This window comes from Myotis myotis, unplaced genomic scaffold (genome assembly GCF_014108235.1).
Source record: "Myotis myotis isolate mMyoMyo1 unplaced genomic scaffold, mMyoMyo1.p scaffold_m19_p_2, whole genome shotgun sequence".
Taxonomy (NCBI): Eukaryota; Metazoa; Chordata; class Mammalia; order Chiroptera; family Vespertilionidae; genus Myotis; species Myotis myotis.
In genome coordinates, this window is record NW_023416324.1 from 35,404,968 (window position 1) to 35,423,695 (window position 18,728).

An 18,728-nucleotide genomic window follows, 5' to 3' on the forward strand; every position below is an offset into this window, starting at 1 on the left:
AAGTAGCAAGGAAAATAATTTTACGGTTGCGGGGTCACCACAACATGAGGAACTGTATTAAAGGGTCGCGGCATTAGGAAGGTTGAGAACCACTGCTCTCGATCCTTTTAATAATATTTTAGATCTTGTTAGCTAGTAGTTTAATAATGAACTATAGACATATGTGCTAACTATATTTATATGTAGATATGTGTTTAATAATGTGTTATAGTGACTTAAAGGGATAGTCTAGAAATGCATTACTAACAAATTTACCCCCCCAGAACTAGTAGTATAACACAAAGTTTAGACCTCATTCATGATGCCTAAATGCTGCAAATTCATGGAGGGTTCTGCTCCATGGTCACCCTAGGACATAGGCTGATGGAAGCTCCACTCTAATAAAGGTTAACTGTCTAGAATTTGAAGGCTCCTCATTTGTCATATAGCAGGAAAAGATAGAATGAAAAATTATGTACTGGGTCTCAGGTGCTTCAGGTTACAGCCCATTTGCCAGAACTAGGGACATGACCCCATCTAACTCCAAGGGTGTTCTGGGAAATGTAGTTGTCCATGTGTTCAGGAAGATGAGAAGAACCAGATGTTAGTTTTAGTAACGTGTACCACAGTCCTGAGTCTGCCACTTGCTAGCTCTGGTATCTTGGAAAGTCACTTTTCTAAGCCCTTGTTTACTCACCTATAAATCATAGATAATATTTTTACCTAGCTCAATTGTTATATATATATTAAATGAAACATTGTCACATGGGAGTGCTTTGGAAATGTAAAGAATGCTGGAAGTTTTAACCATTTTTTGAAGTTGAAGTGCTGCTCTTTTTTTTTTTTTTCCAGGTCTCCTGAATGATGGAACTGTAGGTATTTTTAGGGGTAACCAGATGCGCTTAAAGAGAGCTTGCATTCGCAAAGCCAAGATCTCTGCTGTTGCTTTTCGGAAAGCCTTCTGCCATCACAAGTTAGTGGAACTTGATGCAACAGGTGTGAATGCTGACATCACGATTACAGACATCATCAGCGGGCTTGGCAGTAATAAATGGATCCAGCAAAATCTCCAGTGCCTGGTGCTGAATTCATTAACTCTGTCCCTTGAAGATCCTTACGAGCGGTGCTTCAACCAGCTTTCTGGCCTTCGAGCGTTAAGCATCACCAACGTTCTCTTTTACAATGAAGACCTGGCTGAAGTTGCCTCATTGCCAAGATTAGAGAGCCTGGATATTTCTAACACCTCAATTACAGACATCACGGCTCTGCTGGCCTGCAAAGACCGACTCAAGTCTCTAACCATGCATCACTTAAAATGTTTAAAAATGACAACTACTCAGATACTGGATGTTGTTCGAGAACTAAAATATCTGAATCATCTTGATATATCAGATGATAAGCAATTTACATCAGACATAGCTCTTCGATTATTAGAACAAAAAGATATCCTACCCAACCTGGTCTCCCTGGACGTTTCTGGGAGAAAGCATGTGACAGATAAAGCTGTTGAAGCCTTTATACAACAACGGCCCAGTATGCAGTTCGTAGGTTTGCTGGCCACTGATGCTGGTTACTCTGAATTCCTCACAGGCGAAGGGCATTTGAAGGTTAGACTTTAAAAGTGTATTGTTTTGTCAAGTTGTCTAATGTCTTAGTTATATAAGACTCCATTAAGATGAGTGTCTAATAATATATAGACCTTGCTTTAGAGTCAGAGTCCTAACAAAAATCCCAGCTTGCTTACTTTATGACCTACAGCAGTGATGGCGAACCTTTTGAGCCCAATGTGTCAGCATTTTGAAAAACCCTAACTTAACTCTGGTGCCGTGTCACATATAGAAATTTTTTGATATTTGCAACCATAGTAAAACAAAGATTTATATTTTTGATATTTATCTTATATATTTAAATGCCATTTAACAAAGAAAAATCAACCCAGCCCTAACCGGTTTGGCTCAGTGGATGGAGCATCGGCCTGCGGACTGAAGGGTCCCAGGTTCGATTCCAGTCAAGGGCATGTACCTTGGTTGTGGGCACATCCCCAGTAGGAGGTGTGCAGGAGGCAGCTGATCGATGTTTCTCTCTCATTGATATTTCTAACTCTATCCCTCTCCCTTCCTCTCTGTAAAAAATCAATAAAATATATTTTTTTAAAAAAAGAAAAGAAAAATCAACCCAAAAAATGAGTTCGGTGTCACCTCTGACACGCGTGTCATAGGTTCGCCATCACTGACCTAGAGCAAGCTATGATGTCATTTTTTGAGTTTACATTTCTTTATTTATAAAATGGATATCATTCCTATCTTGCAGAATTCTTTTGAAGATTAATAATTACATATGTAAAGTACAAGTCACATAGTAGGCCCTAGAAAGCCTAGAGATTTAGAAAATTTTAAAAAAATCTACTGCAGAAATGGTAAAATTTTGCTTTTCTTAGGTTTCTTATACCTGTTTTAAACTCAGTTTAGCAAGCATCTATTGAACTTAATACAGTTTGGCATTCAAAGATGAAAAAGCTATAGGAGCTTAGTCTGATAGGAATGGTGATGGTTTGGTCACAAAAAAAACAAGAACTATAAAGCCAAGGATAGCTATCTATACTAATAATAGAGGAATATGCAAATTGTCCAGGACGCCATCACAGTAACAGTAACGACTGAACAGTAGGCTGCGTGGGACGACCAGGCCGGCAGGGGGTCAGTTGGGGGTGACCAGGCCAGTAGGGGGTGCAGTTGGGGGCAACAAGGCCGGCAGAGGGACAGTTGGGGGTGACTAGGCCGGCAGGGGGGCAGATGGAGGTGACCAGGCCGGCAGGGGGCGCAGTGAGGGGCGATCAGGCCAGCAGGCAGAGGCGGTTAGGGGCGATCAGGCAGACAGGCAGGTGAGCAGTTAGGAGCCAGCGGTCCTGGATTGTGAGAGGGATGTCCGACTGCCAGTTTAGGCCTGATACCCAGGATCAGGCCTAAACCGGCAGTTGGACATCCCCCGAGGGGTCCCGGATTGGAGAGGGTACAGGATGGGCTGAGAGGACCTTCCCCTCCCCCATGCACGAATTTTGTGCACCAGGCCTCTAGTAGTTGCTATAAGAGAGTAGGAGAAATTTCCTCTAGCTGGAGAATTTGGGGCTTGATAGAGAAAATGGTATCTGAGTCAGACCTTGAAGAAAAGAATATGACAAATTTAAGGAAAACTAATATTTTTCTAATATATATTGTATCCTAGATAGATGCTTTCTATTGATAGGTACTAATCCCATATTATAGATGTCAAACATAGACTCAGAAATTATATGATTTATTGTTCATTAGAACCAACATCTGGATTTACATGTCTACTCCAGAGCCACATTGCCCCCCGCCCCCCTTATTACCTTTACCATTTAAGCAGAAGCATTCTTTTATCTGACCTGGAGTAGTGTCAGAGATGGCCTAGAAGTGAATATTATGGTTACAATGGCAAGGTATCTTTTTTGAGCAACCATCATTGATTTCAGTAAAGGAAAAGGCAAGGTTAATTATAAATATCTTATAAATATCTCAATTCCTAGGTTATTTATAAATTTAGACTTTAAAAAATAGAATGTAGAAAATGATTTGAGTTACTCTTTTTTATTCATTCATTCAATAAATATTTTATCAGGTGTCTCTGTACACTAGATACTGTGCTGGACATGGGTTTTTGATCATGAGGCCAGACAAATATGATCTTGCCCTCATGGAGCTTGTAACTTAGTGAGGGAGTCAGACAACCAAATATTATATGCTATGTGGTTGTGTTTGCCTGATCACCCTAACCACTCTGCCTGCCTGCCTCATCAGCCCTAACCACCCACCTGACTGCCTGATTGCCCCTAACCACTTGCCTGCCTGCCTCATCACCCCTAACTGCTCACCTGCCTGCCTGATCACCCCTAACCGCCTCTGCCTGCCTGCCTGATCACCCCTAACCACTCGCCTGCCTACCTGATCACCCCTAACTGCCTCTGCCTGCCTGCCTGATTGCCCCTAACCGCCTCTGCCTTGGCCCCTGCCACCATGGCTTTGTCTGGAAGGATGACCTCCAGAAGGTTGTTCGGCTGTCTGGTCTAATTAGCATATTATGCTTTTATTATTATAGACTAGAGGCCTGGTGCACAAAAATTTGTGCACTCGGCGGTGGGGGGGGGAGGTCCCTCAGCCCAGCCTGTGACCTCTCACAGTCTGGGACTCCTCGGGGGATGACCATCTGCTGGCTGAGGCCTGCTACCCAGGGAATTGGGCCTAAGCTGGCAATCAGACATCCCTCTGGCAGCCCAGGAGCCCTCGGGGGATGTCCACTTGCCAGCGGGGAGCAGACCTAACCTGCAGTCTGACGTCCTTAGCACTGCTGAGGAGGCAGGAGAGACTCTCACTACCACCACTGTACTGGCAGCCATCAGCCTGGCTTGTGGCTGAGCAGAGCTCCTCCATGTGGGAGCTCACTGACCACCAGAGGGCAGCTACTGCATTGAGCGTCTGCCCCCTGGTGGTCAGTGTGTGTCATAGTGACCAGTCATTCCCAGTCTTTCTGCTGTTAGGGTCAGTTTGCATATTACCCTTTTACTATATAGGATAGAGGCCTGGTGCACGGGTGGGGGCCAGCTGGTTTGCCCTGAATGGTGTCCCAGATCAGTGTGGGGGTCCCGCTTGGGTGCCTGGCCAGCCTGGGTGAGGGGCTGATGGCTGTTTTCAGGCTCCCCACACCCCCTTCAGGGTGGGGGTCCCCACTGGGGTGCCTAGCCAGCCTGGATGAGGGGCTGATGGCTGTTTTCAGGCTGCCTGCACCCCCTTCAGGGTGGGGGCCCCCACTGGGTGCCTGGCCAGCCTGGATGAGCGGCTGAGGGCTGTTTTCAGGCTGGCCACACCCCCTTTAGGGTGGGCATCCCCACTGGGGTGCCTGGCCAGTCTGGATGAGGGCCTGAGAGCCATTTTCAGGTGGGCCAAGCCTGCAACTGAAGCTCCCAGCCTCTCCTTTTTTTCTTTTTTTATTCTGGGATTTATTTACTTTCTGTAATTGAAATTTTGTTGCAGCTCCAGCTCCGAGGTCGGCTGGCTGAAAGCAGGTTTCTGGGTTTGTTAATTTCTATAATTGCAACATTGTTGCTTAGAGTGCAGTTCAGAGCTGAGCTGTGGCAGGCGGGGAACCTTGGCTTCCTCCATCACTGGAGCAAGCAAGCCTCCTGTTCGCTTCAGCTGTGTGGCTGCCGGCCACCATCTTCGTTGGCAGTTAATTTGCACATCACCCTGATTAGCCAGTGGGAAGTGTAGCGGAGGTATGGTTAATTACCATGTTTGTCTATTATTAGATAAGATTATTCTTTTTTTTAATATATTTTTTATTGATTTTTTACAGAGAGGAAGGGAGAGAGATAGAGAGTTAGAAACATCGATGAGAGAGAAACATCGATCAGCTGCCTCCTGCACATCTCCTACTGGGGATATGCCTGCAACCCAGGTACATGCCCTTGACCGGAATCAAACCTGGGACCCTTCAGTCCGCAGGCCGACCCTCTATCCACTGAGCCAAGCCGGTTTTGGCAAGATTATTCTTGATAAAGCTGGAAAAAAATTTTAATTGAAAAGAAATAACCTGGGCCCTGAACAGTGTTGCTAGATGGTTAGAGCATTAGCCCACACCTAAGGATTCAATTCTCAGTGAAGGGCACATAACTGGGTTGCAGATTTGATCCCTGACCCCAGTTGGGGTGGGTGCTGGAGGCAGTCAATTGATGTGTCTCTCTGACATGGATGGTTTCTCTCTTTCCTTCTCACTCCCTCTCTCCCCCTCTCTCCCCCTTGCTCCTCCTCCCTCCTTCCTTCCCTCCTTTCTGCTCTCTCTAAAAATCAGTCAGAAAAAATATCTTTGGTTGAGGATTTAAAAAAAAGGAATAGCCTGGAAAACTTGAACAAGTAAATCAGAATCACAGGGAGGTAGAACGCAGGCTTCAGTATTTTTTAAAGCTGAGTAGGTGATTAATATGCAGCCAAAGAGAATCATTTTTTAAAAAATATTTTTTAAGATAAAGATTATTGGATCTTTGCCCTTTATTCAACTAAATACAAAAATTTATGTCCTTTTTACATTATTTGACTACTGATTTGAAAACTGGAAAATAATAGGTCATGTTAAGGGAGAAGAGCTGATGTTGCCATATCTCCTTTTTCAGAATTGTCTAACTTAGCAAAGTTGATGAAAAACTTGTCTGAAATGATTGTCTCATTATTGTGATGCTTTAACTTAGTTGAGACTGGTTTTTTGGCTTTACATTCCTGAGTTTTTTAGGCCAGGCTGAAGGATGCAAGAAATAGAGACAGTGTGACTCCCTAGAATTCTTTATAAGACATTGCGTATATGGTACTCTGAGTGGTCAGTTAGTTATAAGAAGAGGTTGTGGGGGTTTTTTTTGGGGGGGGGAGGGTATTTTTGCATTTACATATATATTACTTATTTTGATCTCTTGACTCAATGAGAGGGAATGGTTTTCTTAAGGCTCACAACTAGATGACATCAGACCCTGACACTGTATCCTTGGACTATTTGATTCCAAAGTACTAGTGTGTATCTTTCCACTACATCTCATTGTCTCTATTTGAGTATCTTACTTCTTTCTCTCCCTTCCTAGTCCCAACACAGAGGGCTTTTTTGCCATAGAATTTCCAACTCTGTCATCACAATTCCCCCATTCAATTTGCTCTTTTGTCACAATCCATTTCTTGAACCTTCTACTTCTCCACAATTAGGATTCTTAGATTTATGGGGCACCTCATTCCCAGACTCTGGGGTTATCTACCAAGCTGTGGTTCTCATGCAAACTTGAGGCTATATTTTATATAAGATATTATAAAGCTGTTTGGAATCAACCAATTGTGGTAAATGAAATCTGACTGAAATCATTGTTAAGTAATTTCCCCCTTACAATCTTTTTTGTTTCACATAATATTTCAGTGTGTTTCCAAATCTAAGAGAATGTAAGAAAAGGTTCAGGGTGATTAAAAAGAGGTGAACACTTGAAAAATTTTATTATTCAATTACTGCTTATATATGTGAATACATAGTCATGACCAATGTGTATGCATGTATATTATCCTATCTAATAAAAGAGAAACCTGGTAATTAGTGTACGCCCGCTACCCTTCCCATTGGCTAATCAGGGCGATATGCAAATTAACTGCCAGCCAAGATGGCGGCCGGCAGCCAGGCATCTTGAAACTAACATGAGGCTTGCTTGCTTCAGTGACGGAGGAAATCAACGTTCCCCGCCTGCCTTGCTGGCCTCTGAGCCTGCAGTTTGAAACATTGTAACAAATATAGAAGCTAAACAAAACCCCAGAAACCTGCTTTCAGCCCGCCAGGATCTCAGAGCTGGAGTTATATATTGTTTTGATTATAGAACCAAACAAACCAGATATCTGCTTTCAGCAGCAGAGGCCTCAGAGCTGGAACAGAGCTAAAGCTGGCCCAGAATAAAAAAAAAAGAAAAAGAAAAAGAAAAAGAAAAAAAGGAGCAGTTGGGAGCTTCAGCCCTCAGCCCCTCACCCAGACTGGCCAGGCACCCCAGTGGGGACCCCCACCCTGAAGGGTGTGTGACCAGCTGCAAACAGCCATAATCCCCTCACCCAGGCTGGCCAAGCACCCCAGTGGGGACCCCCACCCTGATCCAGGACACCCTTCAGGGCAAACCAGCCAGCCCCACCCATGCACCAGGCCTCTATCCTATATAGTAAAAGGGTAATATGCCTCCCAGCACCGGGATCAGCGGAGCCGCGAGGCCTCCCGGCACCAGGATCAGCGTGACAGGGGGCAGCGCCCAAACCCCCTGATCGCCCTGCAGCTCTGTGTGTGACAGGGGGGCGGGGCCACAACCTCCCTATGCACCCTGCTCTGTTCGTGATAGGGGAAGGCGCCCCAACCTCCTGATCAGCCCTGCTCTGTGCCTGATACGGGGGAGCTCCCCAACCCCCTGATCGCCCTGTGGCTCTGTGTGTGACAGGGTGCGGTGCCCCAACCCCCTGATCGGCCCTGCTCTGTGGGTGATAGAGGGCGGTGCCCCAACCTCCCCCCCCCGCCCCCACAGGGCCTGCTCTGTGTGTGATGGGGTAGAGCCATAACCTCCCCATCGGCCCTGCCCTGAGTGTGACAGTGGCGGCGCCCCAACCCCCTGATCGGCCCTGCTCTGTGGGTGATAGAGGGCAGCGTCCCAACCCCCTGATCCACCCTGCTCTGTGTGTGACAGGGTCAGTGCCCCAACTCCCCTATCGGCCCTACTCTGTGAGTGACGGGGGGAGCTCCTCAACCCCCTAATGGGCCCTGCTCTGTGCGTGACAGGGGGGAGCTCCCCAACCCCCTGATGGGCCCTGCTCTGTGCATGATAGGGGGGAGCTCCCCAACCCCCTGATCTGCCCTGCTCTGTGCGTGACACGCGGGAGCTCCCCAAACCCCTGATGGGCCCTGCTCTGTGTGTGACAGGGTACGGAGCCCCAACCCCCCTGATGGGCCCTGCTCTGTGCATGACAGGGCGCAGCGTCCCAACCCCGGATTGGCCCTGCTCTGTGCGTGACAGGGGGTGGCGCCGCAACCTCCCCATCGACCCTGCCTTGAGTGTGACAGGGGGCGGTGCCCCAACCCCCCAATCGGCCCTACCCTGAGTGTGACTGAGTGTGGCATCACAACCTCCCAATCTCCCTGCTCTGTGCATGACAGGGGACGGCGCCCCAACTCCCCAATCGGCCCTGCTCTGAGCCCGACCAGGGGCTGCACCTAGGGATTGGGCCTGCCCTCTGCCACCCGGGAGCAGGCCTAAGCCAGCAGGTCGTTATCTCCCAAGGGGTCCCAGACTGCAAGAGGGCACAGGCCAGGCTGAGGGACCCCCTCCTCCCCCGAGTGCACAAATTTTTGTGCACCAGGCCTCTAGTATATAAATAGTTTTTAAAACATTTTGTAAAGAAATAGCATTGTTATTTCTACAATCTTACAAATGCTTGGTATGTGCCCTTGTGTCACTTGGCACACATCAGTACTATAGTCTAGTTTATATTAGATCTTGTAGCATATCATATCAATGGTTGAAATGTCAGTCATGATGCAGCCTTCATTTCCTCAAAGCTGCATTTCCTACCTAAATACTGTATGTTCATATAAAACCTAGTTTCTGAGTAATATATTTTTTAAGTATTTATTTTTGTTTCAACCTGCATAATGTTACTGCCAAAAAATACCTGTCTTCCAATTTAATGAGATTATATCTCTCTGAATGACAGGGTTTTGTTTTTGTTTTTTGTTTTTACATATTTTTAAACCTTATTATAAAATAAGATGGATACAAAGACCATAAATAACACATGTATAGCTTAGTGAGTGAAAATAAGGTGAACACATTTGAGACCATCACTCTGATTAATAAATAGAAATTCGTCAACTACCCTAAAGCTCTTCCATATGTCCAATTCTGATTACAACTCCCTCCTTCTTCATAAAAGTACCTCTATTCTGACTTTATAATAATAATTATGTCCTTGCTTTTTTATATATAGTGTTATGACCCAACTATTTATCTCTAGTTAATCTTGTCCATTTTTCAAAATTTTGTCTTTTGAGTGTCTTTTAATTTACAGGTTCCCTCTCCATTCCTTTCTTTTCCTTATGATTTGTCTATTAAAGAATCCAGCTTTTTTGACTTGTAGAATTTCCCTCAATCTGGATTTTCACGACTGTATACTCTTGGTGCATATTTCCCTGTGTTTGAATTTTATACAGATTGGTAGCTGGATGGGAAACTTAATCACACTCATGTTTGATATATTTGAAAGGACCCTTAAGGTATCATGCTCTTTCATTAAGGAAGTATATAATGTCTGGTTGTTATCTATTCTGTGATGTTAACAGGTGTTGAAACTTAATACCTAGTTCCATTAATTCATTGGAGATTATGGTGCTATTCTAATAATTTCTCTTTCACTTATTAGTTGGATTACTTTTATAAAGAGCCACTTCTTATTATGTACATTTGGTTACCCAATGGTACATGAACCATAGTTTAAGTTAAGTGTATTAACCTTTGTAAATGGGAAATTCCTAGATGGTCTTAATTTTGAAGAGAACCTCTTGATGCTGACTGAGAGCTTAATAAATCAGGAAAATTAATTTATACATTTATGTGATGAATACTTACTGAGTTTTTATTGTGAGGCACACATAATGCCAGCTGTTGGGATACAGTGGTGAATGGGTCAGTGTAGTTGGGGGAGGGGTGGTTATGATAATGGCTATGAAAAAGATGTTTCAGAGGGATCTGACTTAGATTGGTAGGTCAGAGAAGGCCTTGCTAAAGAAGTATTGTTTAACTTGAATTGGGAAGGTTGAGTAGAAATTAGTCAAAGAAAGAGAGGAAGATTTCAGTGAGAGGATATTATAAATAACTAGAAGCCCAATACATGAAATTCATGCAAGAGTAGGCCTTCCTTCCCCCGGCTGCCGGCACCAGCTTCCTTCTGGCACCTGGGACCTGGGCTTTCCTTGCAGCCCCAGCTTCGTCCATAAGGTTGTCCTGAAAGATGTCCAATCTAATTAGCATATTACGCTTTTATTATTATTAATGGCCTTTTCCTGGGAAAGAGCTTGGCTTATTGAAAGATCAGGAAAATAGTCCATGTGGCTATAACATTGTATGTTAGGGGGAGAGGGTTACCTTAAGAGTTAGATAAAAGCCTAATCCCAAGGCAAGACCGTATAGATAATATTAAATAAATTGAGATTTATTTTAGGTGCAATGTAGAAAATTTTACCCACAGGCTCATAGTAGGGTCTGAGCCTATATAATGTACTAGAAGCCCTGTGCATGAAATTCGTGCACACTTAGGGTCCCTAGGCCTAGCTGGTGATCAGGGCTGATCTGTGGGGTGATCGGGGGCCCCCTGCTGGCACCCGCCTTGGCTCACCTGGGGCCTGCAGGCTGGAGGTAGCTCCAGTGTTGAGCATCTGCCCCCTGGTGGTCAGTGCGCATCATAATGACCAGTCGCTCTGCCGTTCGGTCGATTTGCATATTAGGCTTTTATTACATAGGATATATATATATCTATATATCTATATCTATATCTATCTATATCAGTATCTCTCTCTAACATAGGATGACTATTGCATCTGCATAGGATGACTATTCTGATTTGTTTTAAGCCTTACATAGCTATCCTGGATGCCATCTATACAAATAATATTTGGATAGAGAAAGTTAGAGGGTTGAGAAGAACCTAAAATCTAATTTTCTGGCTCTGTTCAAAGGTGTCTGGAGAAGCCAACGAAACTCAGATTGCAGAGGCATTGAAGCGGTACAGTGAGCGAGCATTCTTTGTCCGGGAAGCTCTATTTCACCTTTTTAGTCTGACTCATGTGATGGAAAAAACAAAGCCAGAAATTTTAAAGGTAAGAAGAATAAGAAACTGGATGTGAAAAATTTGAAATGATCTGCCTGGATAGATGTTGGTTTTGTAAAGAAAACTAGTGAAAATATGCATTTAGCCTTTGACTCTTTTTTGTAATAGGATTAATGATGCATGACTTCAGTTATTAGCAGTAAATGAGAAAGAGGAAAGATAATTGCATAATGTTTTTGAAATTTTATAGAAGTCTCATTAAGTAGTATGGATGCCTTCCAGATGATATTTAACTACCTAAAACCAGTGACCAGTGTGATATTGTCTCACCAGTTGCAGTAGAAAATGGAAGTATATGACTTGAATCAGGACACTGCAATAGGTATTAGCCCTGTATAGCTTTCAGATAGGCTCTTTTTAGAAATACAACATTGGAATTCCAATGCCATTTATAAACCTCCTGTGCCATTTATAAACCTCCTCCTGTGCTTTCATAACTAAGCCATGTTATTTTAACCAAGACAGCTTTTAAAGGGCAAGTAAGGAAGATTCTTAATTTTGTTGATTGCTTAGGGCAGTGTTTGTTAGAATGTGGTCTTTGTCTACCAGAAGTCTGGTGTATTGCCTATTTTAAAAAGCAGATTTGTGAACCCCACCCCAAGAAATTTAGATTCAATAGGGGAATCTGCAAGGGAAGTGATGGGAAGAGATTAACCAAAGAATTTATACATATCCCATCCACACAGACAATAGGGAGGTGAAGGCCTGGGGGAGGGAAGGGGAACAGGGAAGAGGTGATCAATGGGGAAAAATGGGGACATCTGTAATACTTTCAACAATAAAGATAAATTTTAAAAAAGATAATCCTTATACACATTCATTTTTGAAACCAGTGAGTATAGGAGTATATTATATTTGTTATCTCATTTAGTGGGCACCACAGTCCCAACTGATAAGTTGTACCTTCTATTTTATAGATTGTATAACTGAGGGTCTGTGAGGTTTAATAACAATAAGTTAGTGGCACAACCAGAAATGACTTAACCTTCAGGAATCTTAAATTTTGAGAATGGGGTGCATGAATAGGAACAAGTACATTTCAGACCCTAGGATATTATCCCCAATACCTATCGCCTGCTCCATACATACCAGAGGATATTGGCACTTGGCATATGCCTTATCTATTTTTTTTTAGGACCAAAGGACTAGATCTCTAGTCCTGATCTGAAATATTTACTCATTCATTCAATTCATTCATCAGCGAATGATAGAGAAAAAAATATAGGCAGTTATTTTAAGAGGTTTTGCTACAATGGGGAGCAAAGGAAAAAAGGTGGTAGTTGGCTGAGGAAATGGGTGACAAACTAGCTTTATATGATGATATGAATGACCTAGTACAGAATTTTAAAAAATATATTTTTATTTATTTTAGAGAGAGAGAAACATCAATGTGAAAGTGAAACATGGATCTGTTGCCTCCCATACACAACCCTACCGGGAATCAAACCTGTAACCTGGGTATGTGCCCTGACCAGGAATCAAACCAGTGACCTTTCGGTACAAGGGACGGCACTTAACCAATTGATCCACACTGGCCAGGGCATTTACTGCAGAATTTTAAAATGGTGTAAAAGTGAGAGGGGAGAACAGCTGAAATAATATCCTTGAGTAGATAAGAAAGGAAGGATCTAGGACATAATGGAGAGAATACCTTTCAACAGGAGCCAACAAAAATCATTTATGGTAACAGGCAGGAAGGCAGCATGTGTATAGGCTGGTTAGAGCAGTGATGGTGAACCTTTTGAGCTCAGCGTATCAGCATTTTGAAAAACCCTAACTTAACTCTGGTGCCATGTCACATATAGAAATTTTTTGATATTTGCAACCATAGTAAAACAAAGACTTATATTTTTGATATATTTTTGATATATTTAAGTGCCATTTAACAAAGAAAAATCAACCAAAAAAATGAGTTCGTGTGTCACCTCTGACACACGTGTCATAGGTTCGCCATCACTGGGTTAGAGGGTACTGTGTAGTGAGAATCTGAAGTTCCTTTCTGATTCCTTCAGTTTTCTCCATGTGGTTGGAAGCAAGGTCTTCAGATGATATGGATAATGAGGAGTAGGAAGGATTTGTTGGGGGGTTGATTAGAGAGGGAAAGTTAGAAAATAGTTATCAAGGCCAGAAGGAAGTGAATGGATTTTATTGTGCTCTAACTTTAACAGCATTCTCAAGGAACTGAATGTTGGAATTTGAAAGTGGCTTGAAGTGACCTCTGAAAATGATTTGCTATTCACTTGACCTAGAAAACCCTACAAAATCAAGGTTCAAATCTTTGTGTTCCCTTTAAGAACACTCATGAAATTGTCCAGGCCATCAAGGGTATGCAGGCCACCAAGTATTTGAAAGATGTTACTGTACAGAAGCAAATGTGTGCCATTCTGTCTTTAGAATGGTGGAGTTGGTAGGTTTGCCCAGGCCATAGAGTGGGGGAAGATGCAGGGTCAGTGGCTAAAAAGAGTGCTGAATTTTTCCTGCACGTGCTTAAAAGTGCCGAGAGTAATGCTAAACTTCGGGGTTTAGACGTAGGTTCTCTAGTCATTGAGCATATCCAGGTGAACAAAGCTTAAGAAGCAGCACAGAATTTACAGAGTTCGTGGACAGATTAACCCATAGATGAGCTCTCCCTCCCACATTTAGATGATCTTTACTAAAAAAGAGCAGAGCCAAAACCGGTTTGGCTCGGTGGATAGAGCATCGGCCTGCGGACTGAAGGGTCCCAGGTTCGATTCCGGTCCAGGGCATGTACCTCGGTTGCGGGCACATCCCCAGTAGGAGGTGTGCAGGAGGCAGCTGGTCGATGTTTCTCTTTCATCGATGTTTCTAACTCTCTATCCCTCTCCTTTCCTCTCTGTAAAAAATCAATAAAAATATATTAAAAAAAAAAAAAAAGAGCAGATTGTTCTTAAACCAGAAGAGGAAGTTACATGAAAAAAAAAAGATATCCCAGAAGAAACTGAAGAAACAAAAACTATGGCCAGGGAGTAAATTCAGCATAAAATAAATGCTAATAAAAATAAAAGTAGGGAAAAAAAAAAAAGAAAGTGAAGTTTAGTCTACTGCCATATCACCCTGATGTGCCCAGTCTCATCTGAAAGTAGTTTGCCTCTGTTTTACTCTATTTAAGTCATTAAGAATTTATTGTGTTAACCATATAACAGATACTATAGTAGGTCTTGGATACACAAAGATAAATTACCTGAATAAAAAAGATTTATTAGTCTTACAGAAAAATTTCTGGACATGAACCAGGTTCACAGAAACTAAGTATTAGTGAGCAACTGCTATGTCCTAGGCTCTTTGCACATGAGAACAAAAAAGATACTTAAGATATTTTAGAAATTATTATATATTTTAACACTAATGTTGCTGTGTGAAGAGAGCTTGGATTTATAAGGTGGATTAATTTTTTTTTCCCAGCTTGTGGTCACTGGGATGAGAAACCACCCTATGAATTTACCAGTGCAACTTGCTGCAAGCGCCTGTGTATTTAATTTAACCAAGCAGGATCTTGCTGTAGGAATGCCTGTCCGACTTCTGGCTGATGTGACCCATTTGCTGCTGAAAGCTATGGAACATTTTCCTAATCACCAGCAGGTAAGCATATGGGAATCTGCATTCAAATAGTCCTTTTAGTGTCTCCTACCCATCTCCTACCTCCATATAGTTCAATTTAATAGACCAAGGGTGGAAATTCTAATGCCTTTACATGCTGTAAAGTAATAAATTTGTGGTATGACTGATTGTAAGACAACAGAGAAGTAGAAAACTAAAGTGTGCATTCCCTGCCTAAATAGTATTTAAATCCAAATGTTCAGGGAAATAGTGTAAGCCATATAAAACTCATTTTCAACCTAGATCTTGAGTCTAGCCATAGAGCATCTATTTGTTCTGGGCCATATACTATTAAGTACTGGGATACAGAAATGAATAAGACAAGGATTTTCTATTTCTAGCAGTATGCCAGACTATATAACCTAGCCAGATGACAACTCAGGAACTCTTGCCATTTGCAACAGCATGGATGGAACTGGAGAGCATTATGCTAAGTGAAATTAGCCAGTCAGAGAAAGATAAATACCGCATGATTTCACTCATTTGTGGAATATAGAGAACAACATAGGCTGATGAACAGGGACAGATCCAAAGACAGAGAAACAGCAATCAGACTATTAATCCCCAGAGGGAAAGTAGGGGAGGGTGGGGGTAAGGGGAAGAGACCAACCAAAGGACTTGTATGCATGCATATAAGCCAAACCAATGGACATGGACAACAAGGGAATGAGAACATGAGTGGCGGGGGGGAGGTTGGGGGTTAATGGGGGGATGAGGACACATTTGTAATACCTTAACCAATAAAGAAAGATAAAAAACAAAAAGTAAAATACTGCTTAGATTATATACATATACATATACATATCTATATAGATATAGATATATAAATCCTCACTCGAGGCTGTGTTTTTATTGATTTTTTCTTTATCTATATAACTAGAGGCCCGGAGGCTGGGGAGGTTCCTCAGTCCAGCCTGCCCCCTCTCAGTCCGGGAGCCCTCAGAGGATGTCCTACTGACTGCTTAGGCCCGCTCCCAGGCCTCCCTCTGCGGGAGGCAACTGGGCTGATCAGAGAAAGGCGCCGCCTCCATCACTCTGCTGCTGCTGCCACTGCCAGCTGCTGCAGCTGCCAAGGTGTTTTCATCAACATGGAGTCTGGTCCCTTCACCATGAAAAAATGACAACTTTCTTTAGGCATTTTCAAGCTGTCTCTTTCATAGAAGATAATCTGGCTTGTGTTTATGCTTGCTTGGGAGTCGGTCGGGAGTGTTCGTTCTTCTATCGTGCGGCTGTTGACTGCTTACTGACGGCTGCCGGCTTACTACTTCATTCGTCTTCGTTCCTTGCTTTCCTTTCTTTCTTTCTTTCCTTTCCTTCCTTTCCTTCCTTTCCTTCCTTTCCTTCCTTTCCTCCTTCCTTCCTTTCTTTCTTCCTTTCTTCCTTCCTTCCTTCCTTCCTCTTCCTTCCTTCCTTCCTTCTTCTTCCTTCCTTCCTTCTTTCCTTTCATCTTCACCTGAGGATATTTTTCCATTGATTTTTAGAGAGCATGGAAGAGAGAGGGAAAGACAGAGAGAAACATCAATGTGAAAGAGACACTTCAATTGCTTGCCTCCTGCAGGACCCCTGACCTGGACCCTGGCCAGGGAGGAGCTTGCAACTAGGTACATGTCTTTGACCAGAATCCAACCTGGACCCTGCGGTCCACAGGCCCAGACTCTATCCACTGAGCCAAACCAGCTAGGGCAGGATATGATATTTCTTAGCCCCTCCAGCAGCAGACCTTCATTTTTTCCTCCAGGAATGAGGTGGAAAAACCCTAGATCACCTTCTTGGATTCTTATTACCCAAGTTACCAAGAACACTGCAGGTGGCATACAGGGAACTTAGCCAATGAGTGGTCAGAAAGGTGTTTCCTCTGCAGCTCATGCGCTGCGGCTGGCGGGCCCTGTTCTCTCCCGGCCTCCGCACAGCCACGGCAGCAGGCAGGCCCTGTTCTCTCTGGGCCTGCACCAGCCGTGGCTTGCTTCACCGCGCACACAGTCCCCTCCCACCCACGTGCGCTCGCAGCCTCCTCCTGAGCGGTCGTGACGTTATGGCATTCCGGACAATTTGCATATTACCTCTTTTTTTATATATATGTATATGTATATGTATATGTATATGTATATGTATATGTATATGTATATATATAATTTTTTATTGATTTCAGAAAGGGAGAGGGAGAAAGAAACATCAATGATGAACACTAGCTGGTTTGGCTCAGTGGATAGAGCATCAGCCTGCGGAGTGTAGGGTCTTGGGTTCGATTTCGGTCAGTAGCACATGCCTGGGTTGTGGGCTTGATTCCCAGTAGGGGGCGTGTAGGAGGCAGCCAATCAGTGATTCTCTTTTGTCATTAATGTTTTTATCTCTCTCTCTCCCTCTCCCTTCCTCTCTGAAATCAATATAAATATGTTAAAAAAAGAAAAAGAAAAAAGAAAAGAAACATCAGTGATGGGAGAGAATCATTGAATGGCTTCCTCCTGTTGGGGATCAAGCCTGCAACCCTGGCATGTGCTCTGACCAGGTATCAAACCATGACCTCCTGGTTCAGCCAGTGAACCACACCAGCTGGACTGTTTTTATTGATTTTAGAGAGAGATAGGGAGAACATTGATGTGAGAGAATCACTGATCAATCTGTTGCCTCCTGTACTCGCCCTGATCATGAATTGAACCCACAGCCTTTCAGTGAATGGGACAATGCTCCAACCAACTGAGCCACCCAGCCAGGGCTTAAATTATATTTTTAACTCTTAAAATTTAGCAGTGAGTTGGCAAGTTAGTAAAAAATATGTCCAAAACCAAGTAAAAATGGCATCCCACATTGGTGAGTGGATCATTAAAGCCAGCTTCCCTCAAACCAGATAAACTTTGGGCTTTGTTTTTCATGGGCCCTGGAGGCCAGGTAGACAGAAGACAAAACGGGACCCACCTAAAACCTACCAGAACAGAGGGAAATTAGCTGGAATTATCCTACTTCTTATCCTATTTGTCATCTAAAGGAAAAGAAAAAAAAAATGTGCTGGTAAACTTATATGTGTCCAGTGGAAGTCATTATTTCAACAGTAGGTGCCAAAATAAAGGTTGTAAAATAAATGGGGTTTCATCAGTCTTCTTCCGTTTTTTGTTTTCTTTTGTTTTTTAATATAGAGGCTACTCCTGTTTAAAAAATAACAAAGCAACATTTTATTAATGATTTTTTTTCTCCCTTTGGTTCTTTAGTTGCAAAAGAATTGCCTCCTTTCACTTTGCAGTGACCGGATCCTTCAAGATGTTCCATTTAACAGGCAAGTGATAGTCCTAAAACTTAAAATGGGACAAAACAGAGTTTTAGAAATCTGTCTTGAGTGATTTCTTTTTTTGTTTGTTAATATATTTTTATTGATTTCAGAGAGGAAGGGAGAGGGAGAGAGAGATAGAAACATCAGTGATGAGAGAGAATCATTGATTGGCTGCCTCCTGCACGCCCCACACTGGAGATCAGTCAGGCCTGCAACCCAGATATATGCCCTGACCAGGAATCAAACCATGACCTCCTAGTTCATAGGTTGTTGCTCAACCACTGAGCTACACCAGCCAAGTCTTAGGTAATTTCGTACCAGTTATATCCCTGGTGTACAATTAATCAAATAGATGGGATTAAGTGTTGTCTTACAGAATGCTAAATCTATTTTCTCTAGTTCAGTGTCTTGATATTCATGATAGC

At 43.1% G+C, this 18,728-nt stretch overlaps 1 protein-coding gene across 3 annotated transcripts in view; it reads left to right on the top strand.

Moving 5' to 3' along the window:
• ZYG11B (zyg-11 family member B, cell cycle regulator) overlaps window positions 1-18,728 on the top strand; it is a 76,700-nt gene that overhangs the window by 41,751 nt on the left and 16,221 nt on the right. For 2 of the 3 annotated variants that reach the window (XM_036348935.1, XM_036348936.1), the window contains exons 3-6: window positions 832-1,586; window positions 11,272-11,412; window positions 14,847-15,023; window positions 18,245-18,309. In XM_036348935.1, coding sequence (XP_036204828.1) covers window positions 832-1,586; window positions 11,272-11,412; window positions 14,847-15,023; window positions 18,245-18,309 — 1,138 coding nt within the window. The remainder of the gene's footprint in view (window positions 1-831; window positions 1,587-11,271; window positions 11,413-14,846; window positions 15,024-18,244; window positions 18,310-18,728) is intronic. The other variant, XM_036348937.1, reaches the window with a different exon arrangement.